At 30.5% G+C, this 19,384-nt stretch overlaps 1 protein-coding gene across 1 annotated transcript; it reads right to left on the reverse strand.

Annotated features, from left to right (window-relative positions):
* Positions 1 to 1,979: 1,979 nt before the first annotated feature.
* Positions 1,980 to 19,072, reverse strand: LOC143253663 (AKT-interacting protein-like). Its single transcript, XM_076507867.1, has 6 exons — positions 18,997 to 19,072; positions 15,340 to 15,440; positions 13,728 to 13,816; positions 8,411 to 8,509; positions 4,527 to 4,692; positions 1,980 to 2,873 (listed from the first exon to the last, which is right to left on the reverse strand). The coding sequence occupies exons 1-6, from the start codon at positions 19,055 to 19,057 to the stop codon at positions 2,781 to 2,783; spliced, it is 609 nt and encodes a 202-aa protein (XP_076363982.1). The 5' UTR covers positions 19,058 to 19,072; the 3' UTR covers positions 1,980 to 2,780.
* Between the last annotated feature and the right edge of the window lie 312 nt (positions 19,073 to 19,384).

Raw genomic sequence — 19,384 nt, forward strand, 5'->3', positions numbered from 1 at the left:
CAATATAAACTTTGAAAACTTAACGTTTTAACATATTATCGGAACATTCATAACTATTATTGAAATTTAAGAGACTGTGGCTTTAGTTCAACAATTCACAAGCTTTTTTTCATGTTTTTATGATTTCCTTTCATGCAGTATTTACTTATTACGACATATAATGTTAAACCTTGTGTGAAATATTAAACCAAAAGTAATGAAATGTTTGTTTACATATTTTTCGCCCATTTAAATGTAACAGCTATTATACATTAAATGTTTATTTCAGTAATAATTGTGTGTTTGTTTATATTGTTTGTAATATAGCTGTAAGTGTATTAACTGTCACAATATACGTCCAACAATTCACAGTTGTTACACTAAGATTTACATGGTTGTTTGTTTTTTAATTAATTCGTCCTGACAGAAAATGAAGGACAAGAACTTAATACAATTCATCACACGATAAAACGAATATTTTGTTAGTTTAAGAAAGAAGTGTTAAAACTAAACCGTCCTTTTAAATCCGATGCAGAATATCCACAATCAGGAAAACTTCAGATTTTTTCTCTCTCATGAACTACATTTTTCAGGAAAACAATTTTCAACTCATAGCAGTACTGATACATAGTGCAGAATAATTCAAATATTATAACTACCAAAGATTGCCATCGTGCAATAAAACAGGAAGGATAGATTCAGAAAATCAGATGCTTCATTATAAAGTTATTTCTAATAATTTTTATATTTGACTAAATATTAATTTCACTATTTTTAAGAGAATTGTTAGAAATATTGGACAAATCTAATAAAGAGGGAGCTCTATTTTTTTTCATCAACTGCCTGATCAGAAAATGTCAGTTGATAAATAATTTTTTGTTTGAATTTCGCGCTATGCTTTACGAGGACTATTTCCGTTAGCCGTCCTTAATATAGCAGTTAAAGACCCACCGACGATTGTAGGGTACTATTTTAAGAATAAATAGTGGGATTTACCATTACTTTATAACATCCTCTACCGACGAAAGGGCGAGTATGTGTGACGTTGATTCGACCATGCAACCCTCAGATTATGGGACGAACGTCATAACCACATGGCCAATTAATGAATTATGAAAATTTTGAAAAATATCGTCCAATTTGATAATAAAAAATATATTATTGTATTTACAACAAAAAAATCATGTAATCCACTTTCTTAGAAACGTTTATCATTTAAACTTAAATAATTATGTTGCTCCCTTACCTTCAGTCAAAACATAATCATATTCAAATAATGACGTATTCCACTTACCTTGAACAAAATTATCTTCCTATTATGCTTCAAAATTTGAATTGTATTTTATATTTTGTATTTATGAGTTATACCGTTAACAAAATTAAATTCCATAAAGCTTCTTTATTTTGTATTTCACATGATTATTTTGCTTTAAGGTTTTATTTTGCACGTCTAGTTATATCAAAGACTATTAACAAAGAATAATATTAATAAGTTTCAGATATTTAAAGTACTAATTTATTTTAATACTCGGAGTCATCATTCAAAAGTATCATCTATACTATTTAGTACATGATATACATATATCTAGGTATTTATGTAAATTATACAATATATTGTAGAAAAAATCATTTTTCAGAGTGAAAAACTAATCAAACAACAAGAACTTAGAAATGAAGTTTTCCATTTTTTTTAGATACTTTTTATCATTTCTCCACAAATGTATAATTCAAAGTAGACAAAAAATCAAGGCTAACAGAATGTTCTCGCGCTTTCGTGAAGTGCATTTTTTTAGTTCACTAATACAAAACCGGAGTTCGATTATTTAATTTATCGTTTCTTTAACATAAAGAAAAAATATACATTTTGCGTTAGACTCAACCACTTATTTGAGTAGAGCTTCGAAAGACGGAAATAAGAAAAGGAAAAAAAACATGTTTAGCACTTAATAGGGAAAATGTGAATAAAATTGTTACATTTCTTAAAATGTTTTTTACAATAATTTCGTGGTGTAAACAAAAAATATTTATTATCTTACAAATATTTACATGCATTGCAATTTCAGTATTACTGAGCGTTAAGTTTTGATTACATTGAAAAATCAGCACCTTAAAATTACACAGTATTTTATTTCACTGTTATAGAATATAAATCAGTTACACAGCAAGTAAATGTTTGAGTACAGTAGACTATAACAAAATTTACTCAAATTTCACAAAATACACTACCAACACTGCAAATATGTCTTATGTATTTTTTTTCAAAATGTAGGAATTTATTTTCTAGGCTAAAATAACTGATAATTTGCAACAGTACATAAGTTTAAGTTTTGTGATGTTGATCATAGATTTTGGATAACAAAAGTAATTAGTGTTCAGGCAATATACACAGGGGCTAACAAAACTAGCAGAAAGCTGACTTGCCCCTATGCTTTATTTCATACACTGTTATTGACAACTACATGAGAATGAAAAACAAACAAACATGGAATTCACGTTTATTTTTATAAATTACAAGTTTTATTGTTTAAAAAAATCAATCTGAACAGTATATCCAATTTAATTTTTATTTGTTATCCATTACAATGAAACACATACATACATATATTTCAAACTGAACTTTATAATCACTACCTTCAGAATCTGAATGTGTTGTGAAGGGTAAACATAGCACTGGAGAAACAAACTATATATTACAAATTAGATAAAATAATGTCAATGTTTATTTATGTGGTAAAAGGATATTTCAATCAAATATCATAAAATGCTATTATTCAAAAGGAACGTTAATCACATCTGGGTATTTAAGATGCTGTTTTTGAGAATATCTTTAAAGTTCCTTTTTGTATCCAGGATAAGCCTGAAGGTGTGGAGACTTTAGTATCGTTATCTTCTTTCTAAAACAGAAAAATCTTATCTTAGTATTTCGGTATAACTCTTAGATAAGATAGGTAACTTGTGTATAGATATACATGCCAAAGTATGCATGTCACAATAAGTTATACATGTTGTGTTCAAAATTGTTAATTAAACTACTTTAATATCAATGCATGTTACCACACTATATGTGCTTGGTCACTTTGACTGACCTTGTAACCAATAAAGTATACATAACTTTTAATTTAGTAATTGTATCTTCATGATATGTTGTAAGCTTTTATATATAAAGTACTTTGAATAGAAAAGAAATCAGACACACACACACACACACACACTAAATATATCATAGGTGAACAAGGCTAAATTACAAAAACATTTTATAGATACTGACAAGTCAGAATGTAAACCTCAGTCTTCTTGCTTTTGTTACATAGAAAATGTCCAACCTACATGACACATCCCCTCTCACATTATTTAAAAAAATGTCAATAATTCTTTTTGAAATTGTTGTTGGATTATTTCTAACCAACAGAAAAAGAAGAATTCCCTTTACAAGGAACTTTATGTTGGTTATTTCACAATTAGATAATTCAGATAAATGTCTAACTAATTTACAGTTTCATTAGAAAGATAAAATTACAGTAATTATAAGACCTCCTACTACAGTGAATGATAACTATTTATATTGTAAAAAAACATTATATTTGAAATAAGTACAAATTTTTGTAGATAAACATTGTCTCACTCAAAACAAAATGGTTTAGAGTGCTTCACCTGTTGGCAGCCCAACTAAAGATACAAGTACTAACTTTCTTGTTTTCATATATATATAATTTTGTCTTATTTCTTAAGGCTGGTTGGAGAGTTGCATTCAGATTGACCCAGAAATATTTGGAAATTCATAAATAACTCTTCAGTAAAAATATCTCATTATAAATGGTGTGCAAAATACTTGTAACGTTTAATTAATACTTTCAAAATTGTGAAGGTATACCTAGTTTATTCAGAGTTATATATTTTGATGGTATCATGGTGACCACAATGTGTCAAAATGAACAAAACTGAATTTAGATCTAGCCCAAATCTTTTAATCCATTTATTTTGCAAACCAGACTTGTAAAATTTGATAATTTATTCATTTAGAAAAAAAATAACTTATTGTACTTCCTAAGATGTAGAGTACAAATTAGTGTTTATAAACTGTGATAAAACATGAGTTATTTGTAAAGTATATAAGCTAGTAAACACCACTCAAACTACATTTCAAAACTCTTTCTAAACTATTTTCTAACTGTTTCTATTTTCACATAATAATGCACTTATGGCTGAAAAGGCAAGAATGTTTGGTGGGACAGGGAGTCAAACCTGTGATCCTCAGATTTTAAGTCACATGCCCCAATCACCTGGCCATGCTGGGCCTCATTTGTAGGAGAATATTAGAAGAAAAATAATTATTTACTTGATTTATACATTTTAAAATTTATAAATATATAAATATGAACTTTGAGGTACATAAGAATTTTTTTGTTGTTTTTGTTTTTCCACATATTTTTGCATTTTCATTTATAGCAACAATAATTAAATCATACATCAAAACTCTTATCCTGGTATGAGTAAGTTGAGCAATAACTGGGAGGAATAAGTTCAGTAAAATACAAAAAGTAACATACATTTCCAGATAATAATTTCTTCCTAACATTCTCATGTATAGTTGGTTCCCACGGACTGAAGTGGAGAGCATGTGGATCTTGAGTTGAGGTATCATACAGCTTTTCATGACAAAAGTTAATACTCTCAGCCACTTTGACCTTGAACAATTCTAGGTCTCTCTCATATCTACAGTTAAAATATTTTCTTATGATTATTGATAAGTCTTAAACTAATTTTGTTACATAAAATTCAAAGAAGTACCCAACAGTACTGCAAAATAACAAGTTAAAAATAATGAAAAAATCAATACTACTTACAAAGGGTATTAAAATAATTACTATTTGTATAAATCAAAATCTGGAAGAAGCTTACAATTTGAGGAATACGTAACCCATCTTCCATTTAGCAATTGTTAGTTGCTGCTTATCTTCAACTCCAGTTATCACAAAGTTATTAAAATATTACATTTTGTCAAACTAGTTTTATTTTATATGAATAGACAACTACCTAGTAGTGAAACTCACATATTCTTAACTATTAATTTATAAATTAAATACATATTTAAATTACACCTGTGTAAGATCATTACTATTAAGATAAAAGCTAACTTTAAACTTAAAACTTTGGAAATTCATAGTGAAGTAATTATTCATAAAAAAACAATTAAATTCATTTGGTTTCAAATAGTTTTTATAAAAATTACTTTTTTATAAGAAGAAATAATAATAAACAAACTGTACTATTATGCTTATTGAATTTTGAAACCTATTCCTTAACAAACTTTGCATTAATTAGAATTAACCTGTAAGTAAAGGAAAGATTTCAATGCTGAAAAATGAAACTGATTTAAACATGTTTGAAGTCATATCATAGTAAATAAATATAACCTATAGAAAATGTATATTCATTAATAAACAACAATTGTGGTGTGGAATATAGATATCAGATCTTTAAAATGTAAAGAAACTGTGGCAATCTACATTCAAGTTCCAAAACATCTCAAGTAAAATAAGCTGCAGGAGCAGCACATTGACAGGTGTACAGTTTGAATGTATGCTTTAACTACCCTTACTATAAATGATTGTTTAGTATGAGAAAATGTGATTAAGGCTCCAAATACAAATTACATAAAACTGTTAGAACATATCAGTTATACAGAAAGTAAATGTTTGAGTACAGTAGACCATAACAAGTGTAACTCACAAAATTCATGAAATACACTGCCAACAGTATAAATATGTCTCAAATATTTTTTTCGAGAGATAGAAATTGTATTTTCTAGGCTAAAATAACCAATAATTTGCAACAGTATACAAGTTTAAGTTTCTTGATGTTGACCATAGATCTTAGACAACCAAAACAAATAATGTCCAGACGATAAACACAGGAGCTAACACAACTGAAAAAAACCTGACTTATCCCTATGCTTTATTTCATGTTGTTTATCCTTAGCAAGTACTAAAGTTGGACAATATACAAGAGGGTAAAAATGAAAGGCTTTTCTAATAAACAAAATATCTTCTTTAAGGTATCATTAGATAAAAGTGACAACATGATTTCCTTTATTATTTGTTTTGGTCCAACTGTTGTTATAATAAGTTGTTAATAGACAAATTATAGTAACAACTCGCTTGTTTGTCTCCAAAATATGTGCATCACTCAAGGAGTATGAAAACACTTTTATATAAAAGACAAAATTTTATATTACTTTTGGGGGATGATATTTAACTCTATGAGACATCATGAGGTCAGTTTATTTGACCAACCTTGTAGCCATTATAAAATAATTCTAAATTTCTCCAATTTTCTCTCTGAAATGACTGCAAATTATAACACAAAATGAGAAATGTTTATCCTAACTAAGCAGCTTAAATATTATATATACACATACACATGCTGGTATAGTTTGTTTACTGTGTTGTCAATTAGTGCCTTTCTATCATATTGGGAGCTGGAATGCTAACTTCAAGAGGCAAGTTTTCAACTTATCCCAAATGGTAGTTCCTTATTTTCTTTTTCTTGCATTACTTTAATTCATTTTCTTCTTTACTTGGGAGAGCAGTCACCTTTCCACATTTTGTCTGCAGGTAGTAAACGGTGATAAAGATGTGGGGCATTGTGGGCTTGAGCACCCATATCTCGTTCTAATAATTTCTATAACTATTGCTACTCTTATTTCTTATGCAAGACTGGAGAATAGAGGTTAAGACTAATATACAGTGTATCCCCACCAAAATGTGGGTCCTACTTCTACAGTCACCTCTACAAAACTAGGGTACATCTTATAATCCCACATTATTGCTTGTACTCTGGGATCTTTTCAATTAGTGCAGCATTTTTGTTTATTTTTGTTTCAGCTTGTTTTCTAAGTTATAACAAACTAATACACACAAAATTAAATTATTCTATTGCCCTTCAAACCTGTCTGACTAATACTTATGGCATATAAATTGCAACTCACATGGGGAATGTGTATCCCACTTCACAGTACTGAATTACATAACACAGAACTATTCAAGGGCATACCTTATAAACAATTATTATTATTACTATTTATTTTAATTTATCAATACTTACATTTTAGTAACTTTTATAATAATAAATGAAAAATATACAGGAAAAAAACAAAAACAAGGTCTGATAGAGGAAAAGCTAAAACAAAGTAGAATGCCAGTCTTAGAACAAAGCTTACTAGAAGTATTAGATATGTGTTGTTGAAATAGAGAATGTTCATACCATAGAAACAATTGTGATGTGGCTAGATTTAAGTGGTTTTAATCACATAACATTATTCAAAATACATGGCTCAAGGTTTAACTCTCTGTATACAGACTGTCCTGTTTGACAGTCTTATAAACACCATGTAACTATGAAACTGTAAGTATTATAAGTGAATGTATCATGTTACCTTCATGAAATTTGATAAATTTGTTATTAAACATTACCAGTCTTTTATTTGCACAAAGAGTCAAAATTTACAAAACTTTTACTGAGATATTCTATGTAATAGGTGATTTTCATGGTAAAAATAAAATTACTATTAATATTAATAATATTTCTTTCACATAATATCTAGAACTTCCCAAATGAACAAACAGGTTTCATTCAAACTCTCTTTCTCTTATTTTCTTTATTTTAATATTAACTGTATCATAATAAACCATATTAAAAGTTAAAATTTAAGCATAAAATTAAAAAAATATTATATTTATTTTAAAACAGAATTACTTAGTTGATTCTGGTCTATAACAATTATTAATCTTAAGAGCTGTAGGCTTCTTAACTTTTTATAACTTCTCTCATTTTATTTTAGTGTTATTTCTCTTTACACCATGAAACTTTCAAAGTTTTATATTCAGAAATTAATACAATGCAAACCAGCAAGGATGAACATTCAATTGGTAAACAAAAAGCAACTTTATGTTACAATAAATTTATCAGTTTATAATTAAACTTGTCACAAAACATTAGTTAGGTCTATTACATTTTTAAACACTGCATTCGTTACCTAGTCCCTCAGGAATTTAAGAAGTAAGACTAAATAACTAATCATTTGCATTTCATACAAGATTAAGTTCTCTAGAATTTTTTATAACAGGAATTTTACCTTATAATAACTAAACTATTACAAATTTCAGTCCTTTTTCAGATATTTATTAGGGTACATATGAAAAGTTCACACACTTATCATAAGTTATGGCATAAGTTAGAAAAGGTCACTTGGGTATTGTATTCCAAAGTTGAATTAGTTATAATGACTAATACCCACTTGAAGTCAAAATAAGCAAAATTAACTGATAAATGTTTATTACAACGTGTACGATACAGTTATTAGCCTACAACTTTTTGGTGAAAGTGCAGAATTCTTTGAACAAGATTTTCTGTTAAAAGGACATTTACTTACAAAACTGATGCTTCTGGATTCAGTGGATTTTGATTTTCTATTTTATAGAAAATTCGACGAGCGTACAAAATTACTTGCCAAATATGATTGACATTTCTTCTATAAAATAGAAAGATTAAAGTATTAGTTGTTTTTTTTAACAAATAATTACGTTTATAAATTCACCAGTAATATGTATCAGTTTTCAATAAATATGTTCCACAAATCTATCTACCTTTTAACAGTTAAAAATTACACTTTTCTTCAAAACAGTATCAATTAATAAGCTTAATATACCAAATCTGAATTTCTTGTTTTGAAATTAGAGGAGCCTATGAAAACAAAATTCCTTACATGGAATAAAACCTATAAAACATATGATGACCCTCTAATGTTTTAATCATTTCATAAATTCTTCATGAAAACTCTAAACTCAGAATTCAGTAATTTTGTTTTCAACAGTTCAACAAAAATGTCATCTTTTAGAAAACTTCATTATTCAAACGTTATCTTTCTTGATATATGTGTGAAATTCACACACACACATTAAATATATACACAAACATACATACAAATACAACTTTAACTAAGCTGCAGAATCTTTGAAAAATATTACATCAAAAGGGAAGAAAAAATCATATGTCCATACCTTAGGTGAAATATACTTTTATTTTAATGTGGACACTGGTGGTGTGAGATTGCCTGGGCAGAAAAGAAGGACTTCTGCTATTATGGATTGTTCTACAATTTAGAAAATAAATGTATCCTTTGAGGGAACACCAGCCACCTGGCAGGATCATGTATGAAGATAGGAGAAACAAACTTACTCATTTCTACTGGTGGATTGACTGAAGTACAGGAACTAGTAGAAGTCAATTTCTCATAGAAAACAAAATAACTAGATAGTCAGGAGAAGAAGGGATGTCTGTATAGAAAGTCATCTACATGTCCATCTGAAGAATCCTATGCTATGGCCAACAACATTGGGAAAGAAGAAAATGAGAAAAATGATGAATAAAAAAAAGAAATAACCTGTGAGCACTCTCCATCAAGAGGAGAATATACTAGCCAGAACAGTTGAATGACTCATCCATTAAGAGTAGGAGAGAGGTCCCTGGAAAATGAGATGTATCAAGATAGGAACAGAAGATGACAAGGATCCAAAAAGGCAGAAGTGACACCTCACATCCTGAACAGGCCGAAGGAGGTGACTTGGGTCTGAATAATCATATAGGTGAGAAAAAAAAAAGGAATAGAAATAGGAGAGAAGGAAAGGTTATTATTTATTACAAGTGGCAGAAGATTGAAGAAGGAAATACTAGTCCAAGTACAGGGGTGAATAAATATCTTGAAAAAGGATGTGAGAGCCATCAATAGCATAAGTATCTAAACAATAGTGACCACAAATAAGAAGGATGAACTAAGATACAAAAGTGAAACAGAAAGTAAAATCCAATGGCATGAATGGGGCATGCAAAACCACATTATGGATACAGTCCAGTATGGAAGTTTGTTTGTTCGTTTTCTAAATTTTGCACAAAACTACACTACGGCTATCTGCACTAGCTGTCCCTACTTTAGCAGTGTAAGACTGGAGGGAAAGCAGCTAGTCATCACCACCCATAGCTAACTCTTGGGCTACTCTTTTACTAACGAATAGTGGGATTCACTGTTGCATTATAATGCCACAATGGCTGAAAGGGCAAGCATGTTTGGTGTGACTGGGATTCGAACTCAGGACCCTCAGATTATGAGTTGAATGCCTTAACCCATCTGACCATGCCAGGCTCGTATAGAAGTTAAGCAAGGAGGACGGTGAAGAGGGAAAGAGCAGAACCAAGTAAAAAGTAGAAGGAAATGTAAAATGCACCAGAAAGTGCTGCCCAATAATCAGCAATGGTGGAGACTGACAAACCATGGTTGAACATCCAATTAATAAAAGGCAGAAAGATGGGGCATAATAAAACAGTCAGGAGGAGAGGAATGGTAGATGGATCAATAACAAAATATCACCACAGTCATACTGAGATAGACAAAATTGGAATAAAATAGGAATTTGACAAGAAAAGGTTACATGATAGGAAAATCTGTCTTGATGAAAAATACAAATTTCATACATGATAAAGGGATACTCTTTCATAAAAAAGGGATGCATGATACTGAAGCAAAAGTGAATGGATATTTGGTATACGAAAGAGGTGTTGATACCAAGTGATGAAGCAGAGAAAACCAAGATTAAGTTGGTCATAGTAGGATTTTAGAGGGACTTTCCTGTATCGAGTTAAAGACCCAAGGGTTTAGTGGAAGAGAATTATAGGCAAAAGGTATATTTTCCAATAGGAGACACTAATCCTGGCTAAGAACTTTGACAGCCAGAGCCACAGGATGGGGAACAGAAGAATAAAACAGATGAAGATTGGAGTAGAGAGGACTGGCAAAGGTGTCATGAGGGGCATACCCAAGCAAGAACAAACTCAAAAAGACCATGGAAGAGAAGAGATCACACTATGGGTAGAAACATAACCTGGTTGAGACAGGTTGTCTCTCACAAGATACACAGCTCCAGGCACATAACAAGGAACAAAAGTTAACCCTACAGGAATAAGCCCAGAAGGATACAGTCCAATGCCCAAAAGCAAAGGAACTGGAATATATATTCCCTTAATAGTAAGTGTAAAGATAACTGTTGATGCATCAGAGTGGACTGTATGATCAGCCAGAAAAGGAAAGATATGGAAATGTTCCAAATAACAGTGAGTTGAGGTGATCAGTCATGCTGCATCCAGATGCCAGAGATCATGTCATACAGAGATGCACCTCAATCCAAGAAGAAAGCATTGGTAAAGAGATAGATGTGGTTTAGAAGTTGGTAAGAAAGGGCCATAAGTATGGAAATGGTCCATTCAAAATGATAATTCCTTGTGAAAGTGAGAGGGGAAGTTCACAAAAAAGAACAATGGAACCTGAGAAAAAAAATTCCTTAGATATGTACAATCCATTGGAGGAGATTAACGTGCAAATCTCTATGAAATTAGGGTTTCAAGGAAGTCAAAATCCCAAAAGCAAAAGAACCCCTCATGCAAAATGGCAATGAGAAGTGCAAGTCCTAGTGTCCAGATACCCCAAAACCCACAAGCAAAAGAATGAAGTGAACAAAAATACCAACAATACCATATATTGAGTGGGCATGAAAAAGGACTTGGATATCCTGACAAGTCACTCAATCCAAGTGGTTTCCTGGAAAGAAACTGAAGTGTGAGAAGGGGATATTACCCAAAAGTGGGCCAACAAAAGTCAATCATCTAGAAAAAAAAAAAAAGACAGTCTTAGGCCAAATGAATACAAAAATCGTTAATGCTGTGCCATGGAGAACAGCAAGGAATTGAAAGATGCAAATCTGATAGACAGAAAATAGAAAACATAGGGAGGATGGATTAACAGCAATGTGTGCAATGGTATCTGATATGATAACCAAAGAAACTACAGACCAGGTAAAAAGACCATACAGAGTCATAGAAAAAAAGTGGGAAAAGGAGCAAAGAAAGATGGGGCAAGAGAGGCTATTGAAAATGAGTTCAGCTAGAGGTAAGATAAAACAATTGGGTGTCTAGAGTGTCATACATGACAATAAAATCACACTGTCAAGATAAGCAATGCACCAGTTGTTAGGTAATGGAAGGAGAAAAAAAAGGCTCTAGAACCTGGAATGAGAAGGTTTTTGATAAATTGATTATACATGGAATAGGAATCAAAGAACAAAATTAAGAAAAAAAACATGAGAAAGTAATAAGGAAATAAGTAATATAACTTCAAACCTGGTCTCCAGTGAGAAATGAACACCATCAACAAAGGCTACCTGAAGAAAGAAATCCAGACAAAGAGAAAGGTACTGTAAAATGGAATGCAACTTAACAAGTCCTAACAAAGGGAAACAAAGTAAGGAGGGATAGAACAGAAGTGGAATAGGTTAAAAGGCAAAGAGAAAAAAAAATAAATTTCTGCACAAAACTTCTCTAAAGCATGGTGAAATGCCTCAGACAATATATGGAGGAAAGACAGGGGTGGTGAGAAAAAGATGAAAATGCAAAAATGGGGAACCACAGAATCAAATATAAAGCAAGTGGCCTGATCACAAAGCAGACCAAATAGATAACAAAAGGCAGAGAATCTAGAAAGGATGAACATCTGCAAGTCAAGACATAAAAGTGTCACAAATATAAGCAGGATGAAACATCTGGGTGTGATAGGAAAAAAAAAAATTTAATAAGAAGGAAGGAGGAAAAACAAAATAAACTTCAGAAACTGGGTTCACAAAGTGAAAAAGAATATTACAGGATACAGTTAAAAAATTAGGAAATGAACACACGTGAGAATGAAAACCAGAAGAGACTGGACATTCTCCAAATGGTAAGGCACTACTCAAAGCAAATCAGATTGCATTTGAAGTACAATAAGCCATACCTGACTGAGAGAAAGAACATCAGGTGAAGGAACAGGGGTAAATAAACCAGTAAACCTGTGGTAATCCATAGCATGTTGAACAAAGGTTGCAACGTTCTCAAAAGTAAACAAGCCTCCAGAAGCCAGAGTATAAAATAAGGGCTGAGTGTAACATAATCAATAAGTATCAGTTACATTCAGGTGAGAATTCAAGACAATAATCAACACTTTTGTTACAAAACTATAGAAAACAAAAACCAAAGTTTCATTAACCAATGTAAATCTCATCAAATTGAACACAAATTTGAAACTTCAATGCCAATGAAAAGAATGAAGTTATCACAAATGCAAGTGCACAGAGGGAGTTACTACAAATGGAGATCACGTTACCCTGCTACTGGTAGAGAGCTACCACTGCATGATTATGTCATCATGCACCAGCACAGTTCATGTTAAATATGAGAATTTAAGTACAAATTAGCACAAGGCTAGTAGCATGCAAATCTCACAAGCAAACATGCAAAGGAAATGGCATTCTTGTGCAAGTAGGTGAATTATTATTTTGGAATTATATAAATATGTTCTGTACTTATTATACAACAATTTAAACTATTCAATTACTGTATTATTATTAAAACCACTAAATATCAATTTTATTACAAATGTGTTCGTGCTAAATGTTAAGGATGGTATATTACTGATATTAAAATATCAAAGAAGTTACAAATGTACAGCATTATTTGGTGAAGGAAGACAATATATTTGAAATGTGAAATCATTACTTTTATCAAATATATTAATTCCCTAAACAACCAGATCTAAATAATGTAGTTCAGTGTCTGATATGGAAATACTTTCAATTTGTAAAACAATAATAATGGCTGTATCTTAAACTGACCTCCATTTCTGGAATCCTCTCTTTACATCTAGTTCTCCAGTTTCAATATTTATTAAAGGATGAAAAACTGATGGTTCAAAAACTATTAGCTGTAAGAAAATAATATCAAATTTTAATACAAAATATATTTCAATTTTTAAGTACATATTAGATTGGAAAGGAAATAACGTTTTTTTTCAAAAGTTGTGATTGAGTTTTGAGGAAAACAACTTGCAAATATTTGCCTTTTTCTCAATGACAATGTCTTAATAAGCCTTACTTCTTACTTTAAGTTAATTGACAAACATTTAGAAAAAAAATTTAACCTATAAAAACCTAAGGAACAGTTTTAAAAGAGGTGCATGTATGCTACATGAACTAAAAAAGGTTTGAAAGCTTCAGAGACTACAAGAAACACATGTACAGTTTATAGACTGTTCAGGCAGAATATTCATAACAAAACTTTGTAAAATGGATGACAACTGCCTGTTGTGAAGACAAGTGTAAAGGATGACATTTTGAAAGTCTTCTTCCTTTTTTCTTCAGGTCATTGTGTATGTAGATATGGTTGACTTTGATAACACTGAGATCAAAAGATTTAATAATATATGTAGTTCAAAAGATGTGATGTAACAGTTTGCATAATATTCAAAAATATATCATATGTACAAAGTAGTTAAGAAAGTACATAGTTTCTCAAGAAAGAATGTGAACCAGCCAGTGTTTAAGCTTTATCAGTAATTTTTTAAAAGTTGATTAATGTTAATTAACATCACTTGCAACATTAGCTTATACAAAACTTTTGGCAACACAAGTGTTTAAGTTTGTTGTAGTTTTAAATAAGGAAATAATGTAAGGAAGGTATAAAAGAATTATGTAATAACAAGATATTTTCATTGAAACCAAAGATGTTAACCTCTAAATACATTCTAATTTATTTATCATTCATCATTCTCATAATTCCACTTCACCTCTCTTCTTTGCAAGTTATGAAAATGCTCCTTTTAGAGAATAAATTATGCAATTAATATAAAATGAAACAATGCTAATAGGTAAAATAATATAAGAATTAAATGCAGTAGAAAAAGCTAGAATAAACCATTTTTCTTAGAATTTTAAAATTCATAAAAGTATAAATTTTGTGCTAATTTTAATGATTAAAGTTGATGCTAAAATTCAATTAAGTTGTATAATTACTTTACATATTAAGACCAAGTATTTAAAAACATTATATTTTAATAATTAATAAATTTATACTTTAAAAAGTACTTTTTGGTAGGGATCTAAAACCCAATGCAATTATCAAAGTTCTCATATGTAGGGTATTAGACAATTTTTTTTTTTTAAATGTCCTTAGTTCATTTTTCTTAATAATGTCATATCATGTACAATAATTTTGAGAACTTATTAAGGATATATCAGCCTTGGAATGAATGTACAAACTATTACTCTAACTTCTGATTGATAAGGTTCTAGTATACAATGAGCAATAACACAAAAAAAAATGATGCACAAAATTATGATCTTTCTGAAATCATTGTAATAAATTTCACAAGAACTTCTTAAAAACATTTTTGTATACCTTTATAATGCTAATAATTTCAAAAATAAACAATTAAGGTTGATCACCTACTGGGCAATCCCCATCAGGATAATTGTCTGGCATGTACAAGGTGAAACGAAATACTCCTCCTTGGTAATGTTCTTGCCAGATGAACAGCACTCCAAACCATTCTATTAACACGTAAATAAGGCTTAAAATATATATACATACAATGAAAATAAACTGAGAACAAAACAATCTGGAAAATACATTTAACAAAAGAGTATCAATCTAATACATAACTCACTATACACATTTAGAAGTTTTGAGGTCAATTTTTTTACAGTGCCTTAATTTTGCTTCACTGATTTGTTATCTTTATCTTTTTTGTAAACATTACTTGTTATTTGGACTTGTTTACTACAGGTTTGGAAAAATCTTTTAATAATGTGCTATGAAACGAGATTAACTTAGAAAATCTCATCAGTATGGATTGGGAAGAATTAATTAAATGGAAGAAAGCATATGGTTAGCACTAAAGTTCCATCAAACTGGATCCTTGTTACTAGTGGAAAGCCTCAGTGCCCAGCATTTGGGCCTCTGTTTTTAACTGTTTGTATTAATGGTATTAATAGAGTTACTACTGGTACATTAATAAAGTTTGCTGCTTACATTAAATTCTTTGGTATTTCTAGCCATATTAAGAATGTTGAGGTAGGTACAGTACCACAGAATGACAAAGTTCTATACTTGCTTTCTCTTGGAGAATAAAAGATAGGGAGAGAGATAAAGGGAATCTGGATAGTGTTTAACCTTTTCATAATGACACTTTTTAAACTCCTATATGCATATCACTAGGCTACATTCAAAATTTAAGCCACTTTACAATCATATTGTAAAGAAATTATTATCAAGTGTGTTAGTGTTTGATGTTTTATATAATTTTAGTTTTGTTTCTTTATTTCAAAAGAAATATTGAAAGCAGAAATGAAATCTCTTACTTTTGTATTATGTGACAAACTATAAGCAATGCTAAATTTGGCAAAGTATAGTTTGAAGCATAAATAGGTGGTCATGTGTCTACAAGTCTAGACAGTAATTTAGTTTATGTACTCTTTTGAAAGTATGTTTCAAAGATAAAATACAGACTATATTTTGTCTACCTCTCACAGGTGCAACTCCCACCTTACACAGTTAACCTTTAGAAGTTAAACATACTTTTAACATGCACATGTTTACAACTGTTAGAAACAATTAATCTTAACCAATAATTCAACAACAGTTATTTGAAATTAGCACCAAACTGTTTATACTAGTATTGGCCACTTTGTTCACAGCAGCACTTCATTTGTTTCTTACATAAATGTTATATAGAGAGACACTTAAGTTGTATGTACATTTTTATATTTTAGTTAATTATGTATTCTGTTTTAAAATTCACATTTGAAAGGTTTAATAACTGCTACAAAATAACCAAACTTTGCCCTTGCTCTACATGTCTTACAGTACAAAATAGTGTATTAAATTATTTTTGTCAAAAATAAAGGAATCTCTGCTGTTCATACCATTCTACTGCCTGCTTGTTCCTGTTGACATGTGATGTATATAATCAACAGTAAGGAACAAGAAAGGAAAATGAAACATTTAAATTGAACTATAATTGAAAACAAATGTGAAATTATGTACATGATCCAAGGAAGATATTTTAAGATGAATTATTTAACAGAGTTAAAATGAGATAACACATTTCTATTTCTTAATTTTAAGCATGTGATTGAACTATAAATGAATTATAATTTAAAACTTAAAATGTTCATAAATCAAAAGAGTATTTCCAATAGTACTTAACCTCTACTTACATTTACAACTATTACTCAACTGCCAGGATTTCTTCCTTTGTCAATCTAAGAATTGATCTGATTTTTCTCGCTTGCTCCAGTCTTTTATACACCACTCAATTGCTCTTGCCAATATTTGTATCATGACACTCTCCACCTGTGTCTCTATCCTGATGCTTTAGAAACACCTTATTCTGAAAATGTTATCACATTTTTATGGCTGATACCATCCCAATCTCTAACACTGGCTCTCAATGGAGAGAAAGAGAGGGAGGAGTGTGTGAGAGGGGTAAGTATTAGTGGAAATACATTCCTAATATAACAAAATGTTAATTTCAAAAAATACTCACCCCCTCTTACACTTAGTTAAAATCCCACATTGATAAGGTGAAGGGACTGATGAAAGCATTATCTGTATAGATCATAACTGAGTCAATGGATAATTCACACCCTAGTGCACTACATCCAGAACAGGTATGTTCTTCATATACAGGTGGAAATTTTACCTAATTTATCAACACTACAAGCCAGACCCAAGAAGGTAGCCAAGATTTCACTACTCTGAATTGGAATTAAAAGCCATGTTCCTTACATCTCTCACTGTTGGTTAGGATAAGCAGCCTGTAAACTACATATATAGATATGCTCCCTCCCTTTACCATCTCATAGAGATATACTATGATATCATCAACAGTGGACTACAGAAAAAAATTCATCATCTTTGTTGACACATCAAAATCTATGATGAAGCCACTAAAACAAAACAGTAGACAGAAGGCACGTGGAAGATTTAAATATGTTAAGTGGAGATTTGAAGAATCTTTCCCAAACTTTCTCATCATATTGAGGACATTCCTTTTCACTAAGTGTGTGAGCAATACAACATATAAATAGCTTTTCCAAACTGAAATTAAGACCTACTTGAGATCCACAATAAGCCAATTAATGCTCAATAACCTAGCCATCCTCTCCATCAAACATGAACTAGCTGATCCAATTAACTCCAAAGCTGTGATAGAGAAGTCTGGCTCATTAAATGCTAGGAAGATGTGATCCATCTCATCAGAACAACAACTGGATGCTTGGCAGGACAAGTGTGACTGTTTAGCTGCAAATATCTTATACTAGATTTGTAATAAAGTTATTTCATTAAGCTTGGTGTTTAATTTAGCACACAAGTCCTCAGGAATGGCACTCTGAATTCTTGCCCAGACTGATATTTTCCCTCACTTCCACTGGGTAGGAATATCTTTAGTGAAAACAGTTTTATTTTTCTGATACAGCAACTGGCCTTTGGAATGGATTGTTTTCAGATGTAATAGATGAAGTAAATTTAATGGAGTTTAAGAAAAGGCTTGGCAAGTATTTTAAAAACTTGTAGTTTCACCTAAAATTACTTTAATGGATGGGATAGCCTGAAAGAACTGACAGGTCCCTTGCTGTCCTTAAATTTTATCTTAATGTAACAAATTAAATGTTCTTTGTTTTCAATACAATAATGTAGAATTCTATTCATTTTCATGGTAATAAATACATGTACAATTTTATAATTAAAATGTAAGATAAGCCCAAAAGATACTTTCATTATTAGTTTTCTTTTTGTGAACAGCTAAGTATACAAACTAACATTGTTTAACTGCAGCTATGCTACAAATACTCATTGATTCTCACAAAACTAACCATGGGTAAAGCAATGATGCATCATATAAAGCATTTCTATTTCTGTAACAGCTTTGAACTAGTATTTTATTTTTGTAGTAACTTCTGAAATAAATAGTGATAATTTTATCACAATAAACTCAAACAAATCTGCTCCAACACCACAATTTCCTATGTTAAAAATGATAAAACAATACACTACATTTGTATTAAAGTAAAAGTGATGTTTAAAATACAGAGGTTAACTTACTCAGTGGTGAACCAGCTGATGGAACAACATATACCCCAGGTAACCTTTGTCTCTGAAGCATCACACTGTGAGAAAAGGGAAAAGTTACATTAATATTATTGCATTACCACTTGAATAATATTTTTAATATAATTTGGTTGAATTATTTTGAAGTGCACATAATCTCTTGAAATTGGCATTTACACTTTGATATTTCAACTACTATATGTCTTTCAGGTGTGCATACATATATAGCCACTGTACCTGTTCATTAAATGAATGAATTAAAACTCGTATCTACCAAAAGATTGAAAATTGTGCCTTATTTTTCTTTCTTAACATAATAACACTAAAAGTGCAATAAAAATATATAAAGGTACTATTACTGAAAAGAAAGACACCATTTATA

This window comes from Tachypleus tridentatus, chromosome 6 (genome assembly GCF_004210375.1).
Source record: "Tachypleus tridentatus isolate NWPU-2018 chromosome 6, ASM421037v1, whole genome shotgun sequence".
Classification (NCBI taxonomy): Eukaryota; Metazoa; Arthropoda; class Merostomata; order Xiphosura; family Limulidae; genus Tachypleus; species Tachypleus tridentatus.

Excerpts from the sequence above, each read along its gene's own strand:
- LOC143253663 (XM_076507867.1), bottom strand. The coding sequence starts at position 19,057 with ATGCTTCAGAGACAAAGGTTACCTGGGGTATATGTTGTTCCATCAGCT. Across the intron at positions 13,817-15,339 it reads ATCCTGATGGGGATTGCCCA|CTAATAGTTTTTGAACCATC; the intron begins GTAGGTGATCAA and ends ATTTTCTTACAG. Across the intron at positions 8,510-13,727 it reads AGAGGATTCCAGAAATGGAG|AAGAAATGTCAATCATATTT; the intron begins GTCAGTTTAAGA and ends TCTATTTTATAG.